Below are 23,105 nucleotides of genomic sequence, written 5' to 3'. Positions count from 1 at the left end.
TGGTGGGCTTATTCAGAGAGACCCCGGACACAACCTCATCGATGAGATATTTCAACACGTGCTCTCAGCGCGCAGCGCTGAACCGATTTTGGTTTTTCTCTGGATCCATTCCCAGTAACTCTTCCTTATCTTCTCCAGTGTTTTCAGCGTTTATCTCCCTTCCTTCGTGTGGCGTCAATCCATATTCCCGTTACTACGTTACTATTTTTAGAATGTCACGATTGCACCCATAAGTTGTCCTTACTGTAAAAGTGAAAAGGTCGAATCAATTTAGAGCCACGCGAAAAATACTTTGTCATCTATCTATATATATTTATAGATATAGATGTACATATATATATATATCACCCATTGCACCTCGGTATAAGCAGACATAACGTATGTATGTGTTCTCGCTGAACAGTAGGGGAACGTATACTGTGTGTACTGTCAGCGTATACGGTAGTGTGGTTCGAAGCGATGTCTCCGATGAGGAGTGACAGTCAGTATAAAACTGTTATCGGAAACAGATAAATTACTGTAGTTCATGTATTGTTTTTTTTAAAGACATGTATACTTATACTGATGAATAATCTGGTTGCTACTAGGGGAACGTATACTGTGTGTACTGTCAGCGTATACGGTAGTGTGGTTCGAAGCGATGTCTCCGATGAGGAGTGACAGTCAGTATAAAACTGTTATCGGAAACAGATAAATTACTGTAGTTCATGTATTGTTTTTTTTAAAGACATGTATACTTATACTGATGAATAATCTGGTTGCTACTTTCGCGACGAAATTTGTTTTTGAAATATGCGACTTTTTTCTTTTACTGCCAGTTTCCGTTCTTGACTTTTTTTTTTAATAGCGTGCCTATTGTTTCAACATGGCGTATCGACAGAAAAGGGGTCGGCGAACTTGGCAACCCATCAACACCGATTTTGAAATGCTTGACTGTTCAAAAAAGGGGAAACCCCAAAAAATGTCTTTGCCATGGAAACCGGGGAGGCCTACACTGGATGACCTTGATTTTCCCGAACAAACAGAGAGTTTTAAAGATGCCATCCCCACACTCTCAGTCGGCACAGAACCAACGCCAGGGTCATCTCTTCAATCCGATGAATCAGGTAGACACTCTGCTGTTCTTTAATTAATTTCTTGTTTCTGAAGCAGCGCTGATTACATTTGTCAATAGCAAAAGGGGTAAAGAGGGAAATTTAATGGAAACTTTGAGCACTTCAGCCATACCATAACGGGCCATAGCCGGAGTGACTCGGGGAGTGAGATGAATTTTGCTTTTTGAATCAAATTAAGCTTACTAATACTGTAAGTAGATCTACTGTTTACGGTGTAAGGAACTTTTGGTAATCTTGAACTTTAGTGTGTTCATTAAATTCACAGCTGAGAATCCATTGGCATTCTTTACTTATTTTAACGCATGATCTTGTTATTGTTTAAAATAGGGAGTGGTTTTGGAGCCTCCAGTCTAGGGAACCCGCAGTCACCAGTATCTCACAATATATTTAAATAGACTTTCATTTTTCACCCATCAGTCACCTTGCCTTCTTCGCTCAGTCGTTAGTGAAATGGGCTGGAGAATATGAGGTCACCGGTTCAAGTCTTGCCATTGTCGGTCCATTTTTATTTTTTATTTCAAAATGATCATCTGTTTAATTTTAAACTTGTTCCCCCCTCTCTGACAACTGCGAATAAACCGCATCTCTTTGAGCCTTCAGGCTCGACGGACCTCTAGCCACGGCCTTTAAAGTATTGTGGTGCCAGTGTGAAATTTGACATGACAAATTTAACTTGTGTCGCTTATAACTCTTAATCCTCACTTGATAAGCTAAGGGTATGCGTTTTTGAGTTTCCTGACATAAGTTTAACTTTAGAAATTGCATTTTCATTTTCAGGGATCCAGGGTTTTATGGAGATTGACAGCAAAGAGGTCACCTTATCAGCCCATAGCCAGAGAAAAGCAGTTGAGGAAGACAGGTGGTGCGAACTCCGAGGATCCTTGTTGCAGACCAGGCTTGAATCTCTGTGCCCCGTGCAAATATGTAGCCATTGTCAGAAAAGGCAGACGGATATAATACGCTGCTGGGACTGTGGGCCTATGGTCTTCTTGTGTCATAACTGCTCCTCTAATATCCACCGGACAGTTATGTTCCACAAACCATATATTTGGAAGGTTAGAAACACTTACACTTAGTTAGAGTTAATATATTAATATCATCTATGTATTTTGCTATCTCTTAAATATTTATTTTCCCCACTCCTTGGTTTGATATTGATTTTGAGTGTTTCGCTTTTCATAGGCAAGTAATCTAATAAGGGAGAGTGTATTTTTCTTCATCCGGAGTCACGTATGCTGCTTTTACCATGTGGATCTAGCTCTTCGAGAGAAAAACAAACGTAATCACAGACACAGAGAAAATGATAACGTGATTTTTAAGTCAGACCAGAGACATACATTGAAGAGATGCGAAGCGAGGCCGGGAGGCGTGTAACTCTTGGGGTACCGCGTTCGGTCTGCGTGACCTCGCGCGATTGTCAGCCACTCATCCCGTACTACGCTGTTGTTCCTTGCCTTACATTGTGCGCGGAGGCAATGTTTGGGAGCTATTATTATCTTTTGTGCGCAACTTTACTTTCCCTTAACTAGCAAATGCATTACTGGTGTGTACATTAATCTGTTTGTATAATTTTTGACGCACTGTAATTAAATTTGATGCTTTTATGTCTCACTCAAAAGTGGTTCTCGCACTCACACTGGCGTGTGGATACAAAGTTACAAGTTCATAAAGGAGAAATGAGCGAAATTGCTTTCTTTATCATTCATCTTCTAATCACCAAATGATGCAATAATTTTCTTCTTGAGATTTTCTGTTTCTCTTGAGTGCAAATAATGAACAGTTTGCATGTTTTATTATCTATGATTTTCTATGAAACAGTTATAATTCTTTAAAAACACAACAATTATCAACGTTTACCTTTAAATGGTTGTTTTTCTCTAAATTATGGATGCAAAAACGTTTTATTCAACTGTCCATGTTTTTTTTTGGTAAAGTAGACACTTGCACAATTATGCATTCTTCCCATACATTATGTCACTTTTATTGTCAATTTATTATTTATATTTTATTTTGGAGTGCAAAGTTTGGTAAATGATAGCTCAGTTCGCAGCCGGCCGGTGCTAGACAGAGGATTACTTGCCCCTGCCGTAGGCAAAGATAACGCGAGCGGGAAGACAGCGCTTTGCATCTCTTCTATCTATGTCTCTGGTCAGACTAACAAAATTAATTATGTAATTTTTGTTAATTTCCATTGTGACTGTGAGTTAGATATGTTTCATAAACACGTTTGATTTTCAGTAAGATTTTACTTCATATATTTCCCACTTATTGTTTTCACAGAGGTTTGGTTTAGAACGTTGGCAATCTGTTTTTTTTTTAACAGTACGTCATGTTATCTGTTTTTGGTATAATTGATTAGTTCATTATATTACATGAGACCATATGTTTTTACAATAAAGCAATTTGGTCTTTGACACACTTTGTATAATTCAGGAGGACAAGATGTATTGGCCAGTCCAGGAGGTACCTCACCTGAAACAGCTGCCCAGACACATTTGTGACAATGTCAGCACCATTGACATAGTTGTTTTTGATGCACATGGTAAGTACAAAAGTGTTTCATATTGTTCCCTTTCTCTGATGGTTGTGTGATAATCTTTCTTATTTATTTATCTTCTTCTTCTTCTGCGTTCGTGGGCTAAAACTCCCACGTACACTCGTGTCTTTGCACGAGTGGAAATTTACGTGTATGACCGTTTTTACCCCGCCATTAAGGCAGCCATATGCTGCTTTCGGAGGAAGCATGCTGGGTATTTTCGTGTTTCTATAACCCACCGAACTCTGACATGGATTACAGGATCTTTTTCGTGCGCACTTGGTCTTGTGTTTACACGAAGGGGGATAAGCCACTAGCAGGTCTGCACATAAGTTGACCTGGGAGATCGGAAAAATCTCCACACTTAACCCACCAGGATTCGAACCCTCGACCTTCCGATTAAGAGGCTGACGTCTTACCACCCCGCCACAGCGCCCGTCTTTTATTCATTTATGAACCAATGGATAATGAACTTACAGTTTTTCATTTGTTTACATTTAGTGAAGCATTGACGTTCTGTTTATATCCATCCAGGTGTATCACAAGATGTCCGGATGGACATTTGTCCCGATGAAGGTGTTGCTGTGACGATGCTCCAGTATGGTTTGTGGCCAGCAACCCCTTGTAACCCAAGGACGGCATTCAGCTTGCAACTGCTGGAACTCTGTGTTTGTATGCAGCTGCATGGATCTTTGTCTGTGCAAGCATTTGCAAACTCCATCCAGGAGCTGGACCTCCTCATGGGCATAAAAACAGCGGCCAAGACCAAGCCGGATTTGTACCGCAATCTCATTGGTGCAATCAATGAGTATCGGTATCATCGCACACAGGTGACAAGAGAAGGCAGACTGGCTGATGTTGATGTCCATTCCTGTGGAGTTTGCGAGGAGGTAATATTTATAACTTTTTTTTTTTATCTAGAGGACTTGTTTTAGCTTTGGTAATTGATTTATCACCAAGAGGGGTAATTTATTTTGTGTTTGGGATATATAGATGCAGGGTTGTACCTTAGCACTTGCCCGCCGGGGGTGGTTTCAAATTGCTCTGTGCGAATTTAAAATTCCTCTTCACTGCCTGTCTGGCACGACAAAGGTGTAAATGCAACACAGTCAAATGGAAGAGCAAAGAGCTCTCGCATTCGGTGTGCTACAAGACACCATCTTCGTTCAATGCGTTTGCTAGCGTGATGCTGTCTCTTACCTCTCACTCGTGTCCAAGCTTCGAACTTGCACTTAACCACACGTTTCAGTAACAATGTAGAGATTTCTTGATTCTTGAAGTGTTCACTCCACTGCTGTTATGGTATTGAACACACGCAAACAGGAGATCTCGAGAGGCAGCGAAAATCAGCGTTTGTGGTAGGATCAAACAGATTCAAGGTTAAAAACATCCAGGACCACGAATGGTCTGTTCTCCACGCTACATTGTCTAAGATAATGCTGCTCAGAAAAATCTGTTGAACAGGTTTTCATGCTGTTCAGTGTTTTTGTTAGTGTTAATGGTTAGTTTTTGTTTTCTGAGTGCGATTTCATGTGTGACTGGGTGACAAGGGGGTATGTGTGATTGTGTGGTAACTTTCTTAGTTACTGCTCTTGTTAGTTCAGTATTTTGGCCCCCGCTATTCTGGTTAGCATCCAAAATAGGTTAACCCTTAGGCTGATAGTTGCAACATATGTCGCGCTACTTTAGGTATACTGTCATGTGGTTGTCACGACATATGTTGCGCTACTGGCTCAGTCTGTTTGGTCGGTTCCGATTACCTCCATTGGATGTGAAAACCTATATGACCGTTTTTGACTCACATGCGAAGCAAAAGTGAGTCTATGTACTCACCCGAGTCGTCCGTCCGTCCGTCCGTCCGGCCGGCCGTCCGGCCGTCCGGAAAACTTTAACGTTGGATATTTCTTGGACACTATTCAGTCTATCAGTACCAAATTTGGCAAGATGGTGTATGATGATAAGGCCCCAAAAAACATACATAGCATCTTGACCTTGCTTCAAGGTCAAGGTCGCAGGGGCCATAAATGTTGCCTAAAAAACAGCTATTTTTCACATTTTTCCCATTTTCTCTGAAGTTTTTGAGATTCAATACCTCACCTATATATAGGGCAAGTGAGCCCCATCTTTTGATACCAGTTTGGTTTACCTTGCTTCAAGGTCAAGGTCACAGGAGCTCTTCAAAGTTGGATTGTATACATATTTTGAAGTGACCTTGACCCTGAACTATGGAAGATAACTGTTTCAAACTTTAAATTATGTGGGGCACATGTTATGCTTTCATCATGAGACACATTTGGTCACATATGATCAAGGTCAAGGTCACTTTGACCCTTATGAAATGTGACCAAAATAAGGTAGTGAACCACTAAAAGTGACCATATCTCATGGTAGAAAGAGCCAATAAGCACCATTGTACTTCCTATGTCTTGAATTAACAGCTTTGTGTTGCATGACCTTGGATGACCTTGACCTTGGGTCAAGGTCACATGTATTTTGGTAGGAAAAATGTGTAAAGCATGTGAGTCGTATGGGCTTTGCCCTTCTTGTTCTTTATTTTTCTCTGTTAATTCACTAGTGGCTATGTAACATGTGTTACAGAATTGCACCAGTGTAAGGGTTAAGGTACACCCCTGTAGATGTTTAGCTATGTATAGGCTATAGCTACTTAAAGTTATAAACTGATTTCATGCAAATTGAACTGTTTCAACCCATCATTAGCATGTTTAGAGATTAAATACCTGGCTTGTTTTAATTTGTAACAGGACAGAAGTCGCTCCGTGCTGTCTTTGGATGGTAACTTTGCCTTGGTCCACAAACAACGCAGCGGTAATTACCAGACACCACGTCACAAGGACGGCTTCTTTGTTAAGGATGATGAAGTCAGTGAGTTTGTCAAGCAGTGGACAGCCAACGCATCATCCAAGGATTGTTCGGTATGTTTCCAGTCTACCTCTCTAGAAGTCTTATAATTGAGAAACTGGATCAAGTACATAGTAACAAGTTTTACAAGCATTTTGAGCAGTTTGACTTTAAAATTAACACATGGATACATTAATTTTCTGTACACTGCTGCTATCAGAACTGCCAACTCTTTCAGCGTAGCTTGCTTTACTTCTTGAAAGCCAGAAAACAATTACATGCATAGTGTCCCTGTTTGTTGGGAGTCCTGGTACTCATTTCAGCTTCTCATTATGTATCACAATGTAAATATAGGTCAGGGTAGGTGATGCCGACACTGGAAAGTGCAGCCCTGAAAGTGGCGAGTAGAAACATGTAACTGGCGAATAGAAATGTTCATCTACTCACCAAATGCAAGTAAAGTTGCTGAAAGAAATTGTTGGTTTGGCTAGTAAAGTTTGCTCTCTGGCTAGTCAATTTCCAGAATCACTAGCTAAAGGCTATTGCACTAGTTTTGGGACTTTCAGGTCTGAAATGCCGTTTAAGATACTCCATAATGAACGTGTATATATATATATATATTATTATTAAGTAATATGAGACTGAGAGTGCTAAATATATGTTGTGTGCAGCTGCACACAGCTGTGCATAGTGACAAAATCTACTGCGCTCAGCTGCATACCGTGAATTTAACTGCGCATGATTTGCTAGAAAGGGGTGTCCCGCTTATGTGAAATGAGTTGCGGATGCCGTTCCTTTTTGAGATATGACTAAACGCTACATGTACTATGTATCGTCATGGAAAGTACATTAAGAAGCAAACACTGAACGCAGGACAGCTGTTAATAATCTTCTTTGGTTTTGTACTATTAGGTTCTATTTATCAAGTATAATACCTATGTTTTCAGGATTGCTCACAGTTCCAGGCTGGTGATGCTATCCGATCCAAAAACAAAACCAAAAAGCTGGATGTCACTGGTGTATTTGGTTCTGTGTGCCAACATGAATTCCCAGGCTTGATGCTCAACATGAAACAAGGGGAAATGTGAGTTTTTTGCAAAAAAGAAAGTGTGATGTGCTTATGAAGAAAAAAGCAGCTACGAAGCCGGAATGTAATGGGAGTGTTCCCGCTCCTAGATGTCTTCTTTTATGCCCTCACATTGAATTCATTAGGGCATGTCTCCTTTTCCAAGCAAGCTGCTTTAGTGAACCACCAATATGACAAGTAGGCACACACTAACACAAACATCAATAAATATACACTCAAAAATCTCTTATTCACAAATCACCTAAGAACAGTAAGCTTACAACAAGAAGAAGAAGACAACATTATCTTAAAATTTTTTAATTTTTTTTTAATTTTGAGCAATATGTTTCTTTTTTCTCTTATTTGTAGCATGGCATATCCATCTCTGCTGCTTTCAAAGTTGCCACAAAGAACCAGCGACTTGAGGGAGAAACAGCAACTGATAATGTATGATGTTGGGTGCAAGCTGCACAAGCATTTGAAAAACCGCATGAGCAACTTGGTGGAGCAGTTCCGATTCTCAGTGCCTGCCTTCCATCGTTTTGCACACAACATGCCTTGCCAGGTAAGCAAATGATATATGATATATGTATTTCATTTTATGCCTCATGAATCTTCTGAATGAATTTAAAACTCTTTGGTGAGAAAAAAAGCCTTGAGAGTTACAGAACTGTTCTGTGATGCTGGTGTTAATAATTAATTGATTGTCCCTGCTCTGCACATTTCTCTGCTCTGCACACTTTGCCTGCTCTGCGCATTTCCCTATTGTGTGTGTGTGAGTGTACTCTCACATACTTTTCCTTTTTAATGTGTCACGGACATGAAGATAAGATGCTAGAATTATGTTTTAAAATGATATCTTTGGTACATTATGAATTTTGTTTAGGTTTGTTCAAAACTATAACAGATTTAAATGTTTTTGATGTACAGTGGTATGTCTATCTAACGTCTTTGAAAATGTAACCGAAATTCGGTTATATGGAGGGAACGTAACATAGAGGATTGTTTTGTTATGTCCGGGTCTGTCAATGATCCGGAATGACATTGGTGTTTTGATTGATGCCGCCCACAAAGTAATGTTATTCTTTCCTTAAACGATTATGGTAACCTGTTTTCTATTCAATTAATTACCAACACAGTTTTCTTGCTTGTTTAATGAAGCCCCGTAACTACTCATGGGTTAAAGGTTTGAAATAGACAAACTGAGGTTGAACGAAAGCATGCGGTCCTAGCATGCACATCAATGTCGATACCACACACGATACCCAGCAACGATTTCGTTAAAAACAAAGAAAAGTGTCCCAAAGGCAAGGAACAAAGCGAATAAGAACCGCGGCAGTGTGTTGAAACTGATGTAAAATTGTAGCCAAAAGCGTCAGTTTTCACGATGAAACTTGACTCACTCATTCAAGGGACAACTGCACTACTGTGTGTCCACAGAGTTGAGTAATTTAGGACACTCCACTACTCACCTTCAAACTTCACTGACGGGATTCTGAGGATAATCTATTGTATGTCGCGTCATTCGGTCATGGATCGGGAAAAACCAAGAACAGTTCCAGATTTCAAAACCCATATTCGTCGGCCGCCATTGTTAGCTAGACCAAAAATGTTTACACACGCTTTGCATACCTACATCGCAAAATTTCATGACATCACCAGTACTTTCGATTTTGGTTCGATGTTCGGATTGCTTTCATAACGTTTCTGTAACTTTGCGTGTTTAAAAGGTAGTAGTTCCTGCACAGTTCTTTGCAAAATGAAGCAGACATCTGGTGAATGACCTTTATCTATTCAAAATAAAGTAATGACCTGAAATAGAAATGAAAAACCATGGCTTCAGCCGTTAAGGTGCCGCAGGATTTCAGCACGTGTTTGTGTCCGTAACGCTTACTCGCTCGACTGGAGATATAAGTTAGAGTAAATCAAACCCGTGATAATTTTGGGAAAAGTTGTAGTCCACGTATGGACGGCCCTATGTCGTATTAGAGAGGGGGGACGTAATATGGAGGTGAGAAATACTAAGACGAAGAAGGAGAACAAATTCGTCAGAGAAAAGTCGGTCGTAATATTGAAGGCCCTAGCTGTAAAAGAGAGGGGTGGTAAAGGGAGGTACCACTGTATATCTGTAATGATCCTGATAATACATAATTCTGCTCTAAAATCTTTGCGATAAAAATTACAAGTTCAGTGGCAGAGATGTTTGAAGCAGTTCAACTTTACATTGTTAGAACCCATTTGTTTCTGCAAGATGAAAGTTAGATTGACAAGATGGAGATGGAGCCTGAAACTGTATCCTGAATGCTTGAGACGCTCAGTCATTAGCTCTATCAGGTACACTGATCCTCCTTCTCATTTAGTCAAGTTTCTCGTGACAAACATTGGGTATTTAATGTCTTGTAATTGTTATTCCTGTTTCAGCTTACCTATGGTCAGAGGTGCACTGTTGGAGCTGGTCTCTGTGATGGTGAGGGAATGGAGCGTGTTTGGAGCTACTTGCGAAAATTTGCACCAGCTTCCAAACAGATGGCCATGGGCAGCAGAGAAGATCTGCTGAATGACGCTCTTTTTGCATACTCTAGAAAAAGCTTTTCAAGGCTAGGTTTGTGTAACTCTTAATAGTTAATGTTCATGGTATTAGTATTTGTGTTTTTATTTGTTTCCTCTGCTTTTTTTGTTGTTGTTGGTGGTGGTTTTTGATACAAAAGCACCATTAAACTGGAAGAAATTATTTGTACAGTTAAGAACAGTAACTGCAGATACCATCACAAATGTAACTAATTTCCAAGTGGAATTTTTTAATGGTCAAAGTGACAATGTCTCTTTATCATTGGGAATGGTATCAAGGCATGTGTCACATTAAATACCATTCTCTACAAAAAAGGCTATTTGACTCAAGCAATTCATAGCGCCCTGGCTTTGTTATTAGTTTTTTGTTATCAGGCTGGTTTCACTTTCAAACCAATTGCGCGGGGATTTCTGTATTTCCCAGTCATCATTCAGTACAGGCACTAGGCATTTCAAATTGTACCACCTGTGTGTGCAAATGCATGCACAAGGATCCTTCTAGTTTTACTTTCATGGGCTGAAACTCACACATAAACTCATATTTTGTGCATGAGTGGATTTTTACATATATGACTGATTTTTACCCTGCTATTCAAGCAGCCATAGGCTGATTTCAGCGGATACATTCTTGTTATTTTCTATTTCTATAACGCACCAAACTCTGACATGGATTTCAAGATCTTTTCTGTGTGTACTTGGTCTTGTGCTTATGTGTACACATAAAAGGAGTATGCATTCAAAGGTCTGCTTAATATTTGACTTGGGAGATCTGAAAAATAACAACCTTCAACCAATTAGGCGCAGTAGGGATTTGAAGCTTCTGCGTGAGAGGTCAGGGTCTTATCCACTAGGCCTCTGTGTCTGGCACACATTGAGTAACCAATGTCGGCATTACAGATCCAAAGTTTAGAGCAAATGTTCAGGGGTTGAGGAACACTTGAGAAGCTTGCACCAATACTTTTGATTGCAGCAGCCCTCATGGCAGGATTACAAAGCATGTAGGGGATATATTGTCTGATTGCATGAACAAAATGTCTTGGTGTGTTTGTTTCCATCTTATTTTTGGTTCTCTTGCCGTTTTAGTGTTGTTATTTTTGTTTTGTTTACTTTACACTTCAATGTTTGCTTATTACTTTTGTTTGCTTTGTTCTAATTGCTTAGGAAAAAAGCTGTTGAGGCAGATGGAAACTGCAGCCAGAATGAAGCAAAGGTCACAGTCTGACTTCCAGGGCATTGAGCAGGAACTGAAGGGCCACTCAGACATAGGTAGGTGCTGTCAGCTCCAATGCTTTCATTCAAAAGTAAGGTCGTTATTTGGTCTTGATGGTTATAAAAATATGTTCAGTTCTGTTAGGGTGTTCTGGCTTGATATGGGCTTTTTTCATCTGCAAACTTGTTGATAATTGACTCAGTATTGAGAAGCGTGTTGTTCTCTTGTAATTTGACTTGTCATTTTGATTCCAAGATAATTGCAAAGTAGTTTGACAATAATTTTTTTATTTTATTTATTTTGTTGTTGTTGCTTTCAGCTGGTACTTCAAAGGACTGGTTGACAGCTTTGCAAAAGGATTGTACCTCACAACCCAGCGTCAGAGGTGAGCATGTAAGAAACCATAAATAAGTGAATGGTTCAAGAACTGTTGTGGTCTTTCTGGATGATTTTTAGAAACATTGTGAATTAAAATTTAAAAGGCATTACTGCAAAGAACTTTATGTTTTATTGTAATTCAATCAAGTTTGCGTTTTAATGAAACAGATTTTGTGATTGGTCAAAATGCCCAAACTCATGAAAAATTACCGGTCATTAATTGTCGATAACCACTCGCTAAAAAATCCATTTAATATCATATTCTTACTCCGAATCACATTAGCATTGAGTCACCTGAGATGCTTATCACTGAAAAACGCTTACCCGGCTAAAGAATTTAAAGGGAAGCAACCCCATCACCAAAACGAAAGTGAAAGTAGCTTTGGTAATGGGCCAGTACACCGGGAGTTACCTCCCATACGGGTGTATGCCACGTCACTTCCTCTAGGAACACGTGCCTATTATCATACGTCTTTTTCACCTCGGAGAGGACGGTTCACTTTTTGACGCTCTGTGGCTGACCTTGTGTGTTTGAGTGACACCCGCCGGCCACGTTACCCAGCTTGTCTGCTCGCCTTGCCTACAGTTTGGTGAGCTCGTTCCCGTTTGTTGTTGGTTGTTTGCGCTGTTTCGTTACTGTACGTTGTCCGTTTTTTACGGACTTGTGTGTCAGTGACTTGCGTGTTTCGCCATTTTGTTGTGTGAGTTAGTTAGCTAACTCGTGTGACTTTGCTAGTAGCTCTGCGTGCCCTCTTTCTGTTTGGGCAAGTGTAGCTTTAGTATTTTGTTGACGCGTAAGCGTGTGTGTTTACTGTGTTTTCAGTCGTTTTGACTTACGTTTCAGTAAATCTTTTTACTTTGCCACGTGTTGTTGACGTTTGTGTCAGTGTCTTGCGTGTCGCCATTTTGTTGTGTGAGTTAGTTTTCTAGCTCGTGTGACTTTGTTTGTAGCTCTCCGTGCCTCTGCTTGTGGGGCAAGTTTAGCTATAGTATTTTGTTAACGCATTAGTGCGTGTGTTTACTGAATTTTCCAGTCGTTTAGACTTATGTTTCAGTAAATTTTTTCGCGTTGCCACGTGTTGTTGTCAACATGTCTGATTCAGACAAGCGCCGTGGCAAGTCGGACCCCAAGGGGAATATTAAGGCTAAGCCTTCCTCTTCCAAAGCAACGTTACTTGTTACAGACCAAGAGCGTAACACTTTGTTGGCTGTACCAATTTCGGCGCCTAGCGCTGTTACTACTTCTGCTTCTTTTGCGGCGCCTAGCGCTACTGTTACTTCTGCACCTGTCTCTACATCGGAGACTTCGTCTTCTTTGTTAGCACCTGGACAAGGTGCGTTGGTTTCCTCTCTGTTAAAGTCACTGGTTCCAGAAATCCGCAGCTTGGTGCAGGCAGAATTTCAGCGTTCCGTCGCCAGCAGTTCGGCGTTTCCGGCATCTGGCAGTGACGTCCGGGCATTGGCTTCCGTGTCTTTGTCCTCCACTTCCGGCTTGGAGCAGCGTCCTCCCTCTTCAGCGTCGGTTGGTAAGCAGAGCTGGTCCGATAGCCCTCGTGAGGCGCCTGGACGTTCTCCTTCGGGGGACAGCTCTTTCGCATCGGGTCACGACCGATACCTTGCTGATCTTTCATTTCCGGCGATAACCTACGAGGCCCCGGACTTGTTCGAACAGCGGCGGCAGTCGGTTTCGACTGCCGCATTTCCGGCACTTGCCGGAAGTGATGATCCGTCCGCTCCGGCACGCTACGGCGGTCGCGGCAGGATGGAGTATTCACTGACTTCCGGTCCTTCCGGATCGCGAAGTCAACCAGTGCAGTCTTCACTTCCGCATTTTGCGGTTCCGTTGACTACACTTCCGGTTTCGGCCGGAAACGCTTCTTCCTCTTCTGGTGGTTCCTTCCGGATACCAGATAGTGGATTACAGCGTGCGCCTTCCGGCTTTCAAGCGCCTAGGCTTGAGCAGGCATCACTCCACTCAGTCGGGGGAGTGACGTCAGCTCATCCAGCTCCGGTTTTTGCGGATGGTCGTCCTGCTTACCCTTTACCTTCACAGGGTTTTGGGCGGCAGTATGACGTTAGTGCTCAGGCTTTTCCGGTTTCCGGTTTGCCAGGGCATGCTTCTGCTTCCGGAACTGGTGACTTCGGTCATGGTTCCACGTGTGACTATTCTGATGCTCCATCAGTGGTCAGCGAGGAGTCGCGGGGCGTGTTTCCGTCGAAGCTCAAGTCTGTTCTTGACGTCGCGGCGGAAGTAACGTCTCGTTATTTTCCTGAAGGGGTGGTGGCTGCGGACTCTTCCGCATCATTCGTTCCTTCTGCCATGGCGGACTTCCGGCCGGCACAGGAGGATGTTTCTTCCTTCCGGTTCGCCGAGTCTCCGTCAGTGGCTTACCAACTTTCGCATTCACTGGTTCGTCCAGCACATGCGGGGAGTGGTATTCGGCCAGTGCCTGTTCCGTTACTGCTTCCTTTTGGTCCAGTTCCGGAATCAGCTCAGCAGTGGGTGGCTTCAGCTGCCCAAGCCTCTTCCTTCGTGCCTACGGCCAATAGGAAGCTTGGCATGCCCAATCAGAGCCAGAATTGGCTGGCGTCTTTTGCACTCCCTAGGGCTACCCTTCCGGTTTCCCGGGAATTGCTGCCTCTTCTGACTAAACCGATCAAGCGTGATTCGGTTTTGCCGGTTTCCGAGGCTTCCCTCCTCTCTGCTGAGGAGGTTGGACGTCGGCAGATCGAACTGTCCTCCATTGCGGAGACTCTCGTTCGGGCTCTGTCTCGGGCATTGACCGATTCGCTAGTTCCTTTCACTCTCAGTGAAGAACAGAATGCGGACGATGTCTCTGCGCTTTTGACCGCATTGGCCAAGGTCAATGAGGAACAATTGCGTCTTTCCTCCCTGCAGTACACCCAAGCGGTACTCTGCAGGAGGGATCTCTTCCTCTCGCAGTCCCAATTCACGGAGCTGGCTACTAGGGAGACCTTGAGAGTCTCCCCGGTCTCAGAGGAGTCTCTCTTCTGTCCGCTGGCACTGGATGCCAGACAGAAGGAGATTCAGTCAAACAAGGACAGTCAGTTCCTTGACTACACTCTGAAGGGGGTGAAACAGTCTCAGCCTTCTAAACAGAAGCAGGCTCAGACATCGTCTAACCCCAAGCCAGCTCAGAAGCGGCAGGCTTCGCCGGCCGCTCGTGGTGGGAAGAAGAGGACGGCATCGGGGAGGGGGCGTGGCGGCTCTGGAAGTAAGCCACACCCCCAATGAAGCGCTCCCGATCTCACCTCCCTCCCGCCCTCCACCTTGGTGATGGCGGGAGGCCCCTCCCGGGCACTTTCTCGTTGGATGTCGGTAGTAGACAGCCAATGGATTGTGGGAGTGGTGAGTTCGGGCTTCCGTCTACTCTGGCGGAAGGAAAAGGCGCCTCTTACCCGAGTGCCTCCGCGGTTCAAGCCCCCCTTCTCGCAGGAAGCACGTTCCGTCTTGCAGTCGGAAATTGCCTCCCTGGAGCAGAAGGGCGCGGTGGAGAGAGTTCGGGTCCACAGCTCCCTGGGATTTTACGGGCGTCTGGTCGCTGTTCCCAAAGCATCAGGAGGATGGCGTCCCGTGTTGGATTTATCTCTCCTCAATACTTTCTTGAGGGAGATAAAATTCAAGATGGAGACGCCAGCCTCTGTCCGAGACTCTCTCCGCCCAGGAGACTGGGTGACCTCGATCGATCTCACGGACGCATACTTTCACATTCTTATGCATCCGACCGACCGGAAATGGCTTCGTTTCCGGTGGGGAGATCAGATCTACCAGTTTCGCGCACTCCCTTTCGGGCTGTCTCTCGCACCGTGGATTTTCACCATGGTGGTGAGACAGGTCTGTGCACTGGTGAGGTCCCAGGGTATCCGTCTGCGGGCTTATCTGGACGACTGGCTCATCATGAACCAGTCCCAGAGCGGCTGTTCGCAGGATACCCTGACGGTTCTTCGAGAATCCAACTGGTTGGGGTTCTCGATCAACCGGGTAAAGTCGGAGCTGACCCCGTCACAGACATTCACTTATCTGGGGATGTCTTTCGACACGGTCGCTTGGACTGTCCAGCCTTCTCAGAGAAGGGTGGACAAGCTCCAAGCTCAGATTCGCTCCACTTTACCTCTCCTGATGGCTTCCATCCGCTCGCTCGCCTCCATCTTGGGGCAGATGGAGTCTATGGCTCTTCTGGTTTCACTGGGCCGGGTCCACAAATGTCCGCTTCAGTTCGCGCTGAAGCCGTTTGTGGACTCTCCTCTGGTGGACTGGGACGCCCTCATCCCTTTGCAGGGATGGTTCCGGTCTGCGACCCTTCCGTGGTTGCACACGGAGTGGGTCTGCAGAGGTGTTCCGATCGTCGTGCCCCTCCCCGACCTGGACCTCTTTACAGATGCGTCCAGGGAGGGTTGGGGGGCACATACAGATCTTCAGACTCCTCCCTTTCCGTTACTCAGCCGAGTAATCCGGAAAGCGGAGATGGAGGAGCCGGCCCTTCTTCTTCTGGTCGCTCCTCTGTGGCCGTCGCAGGTCTGGTTTCCAGATCTTCTTCGGCTTGCCCAAGGGCCCCCCATTCCTCTCGCACTCGTGCGAGGGGAACTAGTGCAGCCCCGAACAGGCATTCCACACGAGGAGCCCAGTCTTCTGAAGCTTCACGTGTGGAAGTTGTTCGGGACTCGCTGAAGCGCTCTGGGGCGTCGTCTTTGACTCTGGACTTGGTGGCTCGCTCGCATAGAGCGTCCACCTCTTCAGTTTATGCTTCCCACTGGAAGGCATGGACTGCCTGGTGTTCAGCTAGAGGGGTGAGTTCGGTGGCTCCGCGCTCTATTCAGGTCGCTAACCACCTCTCTTTCATGTCTTCACAGGGCGCCTCAGTCTCCTCGTTGAGGGTCCGGCGCTCCGCTATCTCGGCGACTCTTCAGCAGATTGGTCGTTCTGTTCGAGTCGGGGGCGTTATAGCTGCAGTCATTAAAGGGGCTGCTCTTAAGGAAGCTAAAGCTCGTTTGCCCGCTCCCAAGTGGGACTTGTTTTTAATCCTGGAATTCCTTCGTTCTGCGGATTTTGAGCCTTTTAGCGAGGCCAGTCTGTTCAATGTCACTCGCAAAGCGCTGTTTCTCCTTTTGTTGGCTACGGCCCGACGGGGTAGCGAGGTCCACGCCCTGTCGGGTCAGCCTGGAGATATCTCCTTTGAGCCGGACGGTTCCGCATCTTTGCGTTTCCGGCCTGATTTCCTGGCCAAGAATCAGTCTCCGGGGCAGGCCTCTCCGCTGGTTAGAGTTAAGGCTCTGACCAGCGCGTTGGCCCCGGGTGACCCCGATTCGGTCAATTGCCCTGTGAGGGCACTTCGTCTGTACTTAGCCCGGACTCAGCCGATTCGGTCTAGTTCTCAGAAGTTGTTGTTTATCTCTCTCCTTACTAGGCGCGAGAAAGATTTGTCGAAGGTAACGTTGGCCCGGTGGGTGTCCTCGCTCATCAAGCAGGCTTATGAGTGGAGGCGCACAAAGAGGGGGGGGGTTATGCCCTCCTTGCCACTTGACTCGGCCCGAGCCCATGAGACGAGGGCGTGGGCATCCTCTCTGGCAGTTCTGCGCTCCAGACGTCTAGAGGAGGTGCTGACAACTGCGTATTGGCGTTCCGAAGATGTTTTCATAAACTTTTATCTTCGGGACGTCACAGCTCTTCGACAGGATGGCTCCAGAGGCCTTCCAGCGCTCATAGCAGCAGGCCAGTTCCTGTCCAGAACTTGATGGTGAGTTTTGATTCATTTCTAGCCCACCGCCTTGTTGATGTTATCTGCTAATGTGATTCGGAGTAAGAATATGATATTAAATGGAAAATTTCCTAAATAAATTATCATTTAATTAATATACTTACCCGAATCACATACTGTATTCCCTCCCACCTGCCCCGCTTATGGTTTTAAGATTTTTTAAAGCCGTATGATAATAGGCACGTGTTCCTAGAGGAAGTGACGTGGCATACACCCGTATGGGAGGTAACTCCCGGTGTACTGGCCCATTACCAAAGCTACTTTCACTTTCGTTTTGGTGATGGGGTTGCTTCCCTTTAAATTCTTTAGCCGGGTAAGCGTTTTTCAGTGATAAGCATCTCAGGTGACTCAATGCTAATGTGATTCGGGTAAGTATATTAATTAAATGATAATTTATTTAGGAAATTTTCCATTAACAACCTGCTGGCGAGGCGCATTGATACAGCCTCAACTAGTCTCGGTTAGCTTTGAGGGTCATTTTACAAGGAAATATGAAGGCCAGCGAAATACCGAGACCATTTATATGCGAAGTGATGACGTCGAATACGTGACGTAAGTTGATGCATGAATTCTTCCGGATTACGTCAGTCAATTCCAAAGATCGCTTTTGTGATGAAAAGAATGTGTTTTGAGTTTGCTGTCAAAAAACCTGTCAAAAAAGAAGGGAAAATGTATGTGAAAGAAAACAAAACAGGAGCAGAGTGATACGATAGGAATACAGAGACATATTTCTTGGGACTTGACCCTGGCAGGTAGGTGGACTGAAAGTAGTGTGTGAACAGAACGGAACCAATTCTGTCTGTTTACCATCGCATGAAAGCAGGAAAGAGATCGTCGTCAGATTGAATTACAATAACATTAACATGCTTCCATTTGAAACTTCTCAGTCTTCATCTTCATCCATCGGGCTTCAATTAGCTTTGGTCAGGCGTCAATATGACGACCTCGAAGTTTCAAATGGAAGCATGTTTGTGTGTAATTAAAGTGCCTTTTTCAGAAAAGATGTTGTGTTAATGATAAAAGGGAAATTTGTCACAGAAGAATTTGTGAAAGTTTATCAATATCTTTGCATTCTTTGTCCATTTTAGTTGATATATAAATAGAGAATACTACATAGCTTGCTGTGTCGTACCAGATTTACACGAGTTGTTTTTTTTAAATATTGAACTGCGAGTGAAAGCGAGCTGTTCACTATTTAAAAAAGCAACGAGTGTAAATCTGGTACGAAACGGCCAGCCATCTAGTATTCTGTTTATCTTGCATACTGTACTTACGTGTATTTGACTGAAAATATCCTGCAGTCGAGGCAGCTAAATTGAAGATGCTTGTTTTGCAACCTTGATCTCTTCTAAAGCCTCGTGCAGTCTATTACGTCAAAGCAAAGAAACGTCACTGTGAAAGTGTGGCGTGATGTGTTCTAAAAATTCATCGAGGGTAATTAGCGAGCGCGAATTCTTTAGTTCTATAATGACGTTTGTCTCGGTGACTTTGAAATCATAAGCAGTCGAAATACAGGTCCCTGCCAGACTTGCTTGACATGACCTCATTTTCATGATATACACACGTGTGATTTGAACGATTATTATCTCACGGGTGTCTCTCTCAGGAATGTAGGATAAAAAAAATATTTAAAAAATGTATATGTTGTCATTTGTAGGTGATGCAAAGCTGACATTGAGGGAGGAGTATGCATACACCATTGTGCAAGTTGCAGAAAAACGGTAAGTATGTAGAGACGGTGAAGGAAAAGTACAAATAAGTTTTGAAGAAAAAGATTAAAACTGAAAAAATCGTCTGGTTAAAAGCCCTTGTGTGTCAGTTTTACTGAACACCAGTGATTGACACACATTTTTGTTTAAGCTAGTCCTTTATTTCTGTGATAATAACATAGTAATGTAATTAAATACATTTAAGAACACAAAGATAAATCTACTTGTTAATTTGTTCTTTGTTGCAGAGCTGAACTGCAAACAAGTGAATCAGAGAACACAAAAGAGAAACTTTCTGCAGACATTGAAAGGTGGGTCGAATGTGTTGCAAACCTTTTTTAACAATTTTTTTTTTAGGGTTCAAGGCATTTTTAGAACTTGTATTGACACGGACAGTGGGCTAGTGGATAAGATGTCTACCCCCCAAGTAGAAGGTCTTGGGTTCGACAAAGTATGTACAGACCTGCTAGTGCCTTATACCCCTTCGTGTGTACACACAAGCACAACACCAAGGGCGCATTGAAAAGATCATATAACCTATGTCGGAGTTGTGTGGATTATAGAAACGTGAAACTTCCAGCATGCATCCCCTGAAAGAGGCGTATGGCTGCCTAAATGGCATACAGGGAAAGGCCCACGCATGCAAAAAAAAAAAAACCAAGTGTTTCAGCACATGAATTCAGAAGAAGAAGAATCTTTTATTGTAACTAATATACCCAACCAACCACCCAACCCCTTCTTTCAAACTTGAAACAAAATCAAAATTTGTAGGTTCATTTTGTGATTACGGTGATTTGTGAATAAGAGATTTTTGGCTCACGAAGTGTAGCCTATGCGATCGTAACTTTGTCTGTCTGTGCGTTTGTGCGTGCGTGCGTGTGTGTGTGTGTATGTCTGTGGTAGAAACTTTAACATTTCCGAGTCTATGTGTGAGTGGTTATCCAAGACTATGGATAAAGCTCGCATAAGATTACGTCACGGTCAAAAGTGTTTGACGTCAATTAATGCATCATGACGGCATGCCTCCCTGTAGTCTTTCTCTCTCGCGTGGTGTGTGTGGTCTCGGTCATTGTTATTTTGAGCGGGCCGAGACTATTTGGCAGTCGTGTCCCTGTAAGTAGGCTACATGCAGACACAGACAGATCTAGATCAAGTGTCTCTCTTTCTTGCACAGTGTCACCTAAGCTTACTGTGTGTGTGGGTGTGTATGTGTGACGGACTGATTGAGTTTGTGTTACTGTTTGTCTATTTCTTACGTGAGCCTTGAAGGCTTCGCCTCTTGTTGAATGTATATTTATTGATGTTTGTGTTAGAGTGTGCCTTTTTGTCATATTGGTGGTTCATTAGAGCAGCTTGCTTGGAAAAGGAGACATGCCCTAATGAATTCACTGTGAGGGCATAAAAGAAGACATCTAGGAGCGGGGACAACCCATTACATTCTGGCTTCGTAGCTGCTTTTCTTTCATAAGCACATCACATTTTCTTTTTAGCCTGTTGTGTGGCTCACTTAATTTGTGCCTAATTTTGTTTCAGGCTTCTCATTCAGGCACATAAGCTTCAGAGACGCTGCAGACTGGACAGACCACTGGATGCAAAAGATGCCAGCACTAAGAATGCAGCAGTGGAAGCCAAGGCAAAATTTGTGCGCACCAGCCTTTCCACTGCACTGACTTTGTCAAAAGAGAGGCAGTTCTTGAACCACCTCCGTGCAAAATATGCAGGTGATTTGTAAATGTCTTGTCTGGGGGAAAAAGACAGTTGACTGTGTCTAACAGATAATCAGGGATCGCGCTAGCTTTTTAAAAAACGCGTAAGTCATACGCAACGAAACGAAAAAAACGCGTCACGGACCAATATTTTTGCGTACTACGAAAACACGTACAGACACAAACAAAACACGCACGAAAGACTTAAAGACACTCCTTACCTAAATACGGCGAGTTTTCCTGTCGAACTCCGCGCACGCCTGTCGAATAACACCCCTGCTGTCTCCAACCTTCGGGCCTTGCGAGTTTGTTTCCCGCTCTAATACGACTAGACACACTTTCCGCCTTTTGGAAGCGCGAGATGGGAGAGCAGCTAATGTCTGTTTCATTATCCGACAAGACATTATCTGGAAATACCCTCGTTACGTTCGTTTGCGATACTTCGATGCAAAAAGAAACGGACTTTAGTTTTGACGCGCAGATTTCATGTGTGTCGTCACTTCTCGAGCCCTATAGTCAGTTTCAGGATCGGGTGATTATTAAGTCAGAGCAAAAGCGCTGCGTGAAGACAAGAAAAAGTTACAATATTTTTGCGTATGGCTTACGCGGCGCGGCGAAAAAAACGCGTCAGCGACTTTTAAAATGCGTCAAATACGCAAAAATCGTGCGTAAACGCGATCCCTGGATAATGCAGACTATATTTATTTTATATAAGATAAACTTTTGTTTGGCAAACTAGGGGTTGCTGGTACTGGTAGCAGCACTCAGGCAAAACTGTACTTTTTGAGACTGTGAGATTAAAGTATCTCTTGTGTTCCCATTGTTATTCACGTAGCAAAATCACTTGAAGGCCTATCTAAAAGATTTGATGAGTGTTAACACATTTCTGCACTAATGAAAACAAATTGATTAGCAAGATTAACGATTGAAGTTATGTGCCTGTAAAGATCAAATTGGATCTCAAATGGCAATGACGCTTTTAAGTTTAATTTATCTTTGTTATGCGTTTTTTCCTCTTAATTTAATTTGAGAGCAAAATTGTTCCCATGATGGCATAAATAATTTTCAAAAGATATATAAGTTCAAATATTTGCTCTGGTCTGATGCAAATATATTTTCTTTGTAATAAAAAAAAAAGTAGGTTTTTTTTTTAGAAGTTTGCTCCAGTGTCCGCAGTTATTTATTTTATACAACTCGTAGACAAGCTTTATCTCACAGCTAGCACTCTTTGTTACGTTTGTGTGTGTGATCTAACAGATGGACAGTCGGTGGCCTCCAGGATTGGCAAGCAGCTGAAGATCAACAGCCAAAACTTGGCCAAAGCTTCGGACAACTTGGCGAGTTATGGCTGTGAGGTGAGCAGCAAGGACCTGAAGGACCTGGACCACCCTGTGTATGTCCAGCTCCAGGCATCAGGACTCAACCACCTGCAACAGAAGGCAGCCCTGGCCTATGCTGACTTTGAACGTGCATGTGAGGGGGAGGAAGCAACCAAAAAGGATATGGGCCTTTTTTTAACATGTTTAGCGAAAAAGGAAAAGAAGCTGGACATGCTCATCTGTGACGTTCCGTTAAGTTCCGACCAGTACGGGGAACTTCACATTAAATTACATATTCCTACTCCGAATCACATGTAGCATTGACACAATCGGAGATGCTAGGTTCTGTACAGGCTAACCGTCTAAGGGAAGCAACCCCAACCACAAAAGTGTAAACGTAGCCATGGTAATGCCCATACACCCGGGGAGTTACCTCCCCTCGTGCATGCCACGTCACCACTGCTACTGAACACGTGGTTCCTATCATTCGACCTTACAGCTTTCGAGGGAGCAGGTTGTTGTATTTTTTGGGCTCCCCTGTGGCTGCGCTGTTGGTGTTGTTTTGACACCCACCGGCCACGTTACCGTCTATCTTGCCTCCTGCTTCGTAGTTGGTGAGCTCTTTCCATTTTGGTCATTATTTTGACAGGAAATTTGTGGTAGTTGCTGATTTTCGTCCGTGTTTGGACCTGTGATATTTCAGTGACTACTGTTGGCCGCCATTTTTGTTGTCAGCATGAGTTGACAGATTTTTGTGGCTAGGCCATATCTTTTGGAGGTAAACGTAATTTTACCTTCTTACTTGCTTTCTGCTTTGTTTAGCTGGTAAGCTTGTTCCTTCTTGTCTTTAGTTTGACAGGAA

General features: G+C 43.6%; 2 protein-coding genes across 3 annotated transcripts in view; one reads left to right on the top strand and one right to left on the bottom strand.

Annotated features, from left to right (window-relative positions):
- The window catches only part of LOC138970602 (uncharacterized), a 244,468-nt gene that overhangs the window by 168,030 nt on the left and 53,333 nt on the right, over nucleotides 1–23,105 (bottom strand). The gene's annotated exons all lie outside the window — the stretch shown is intronic.
- On the top strand, nucleotides 626–22,561 carry LOC138971932 (uncharacterized). The gene is made up of 14 exons (XM_070344778.1): nucleotides 626–1,106; nucleotides 1,893–2,170; nucleotides 3,549–3,657; nucleotides 4,186–4,541; nucleotides 6,414–6,584; nucleotides 7,458–7,594; nucleotides 7,946–8,141; nucleotides 9,998–10,178; nucleotides 11,306–11,410; nucleotides 11,674–11,739; nucleotides 19,167–19,230; nucleotides 19,467–19,529; nucleotides 20,752–20,939; nucleotides 22,182–22,561. Exons 1-14 carry the CDS (start codon nucleotides 866–868, stop codon nucleotides 22,559–22,561), a joined length of 2,535 nt encoding a protein of 844 aa, XP_070200879.1. The 5' UTR covers nucleotides 626–865.

The sequence above is a fragment of the Littorina saxatilis genome, linkage group LG7 (genome assembly GCF_037325665.1).
Source record: "Littorina saxatilis isolate snail1 linkage group LG7, US_GU_Lsax_2.0, whole genome shotgun sequence".
NCBI classification, from domain to species: domain Eukaryota; kingdom Metazoa; phylum Mollusca; class Gastropoda; order Littorinimorpha; family Littorinidae; genus Littorina; species Littorina saxatilis.
This window is presented reverse-complemented; position numbering and strand designations above follow the sequence as displayed.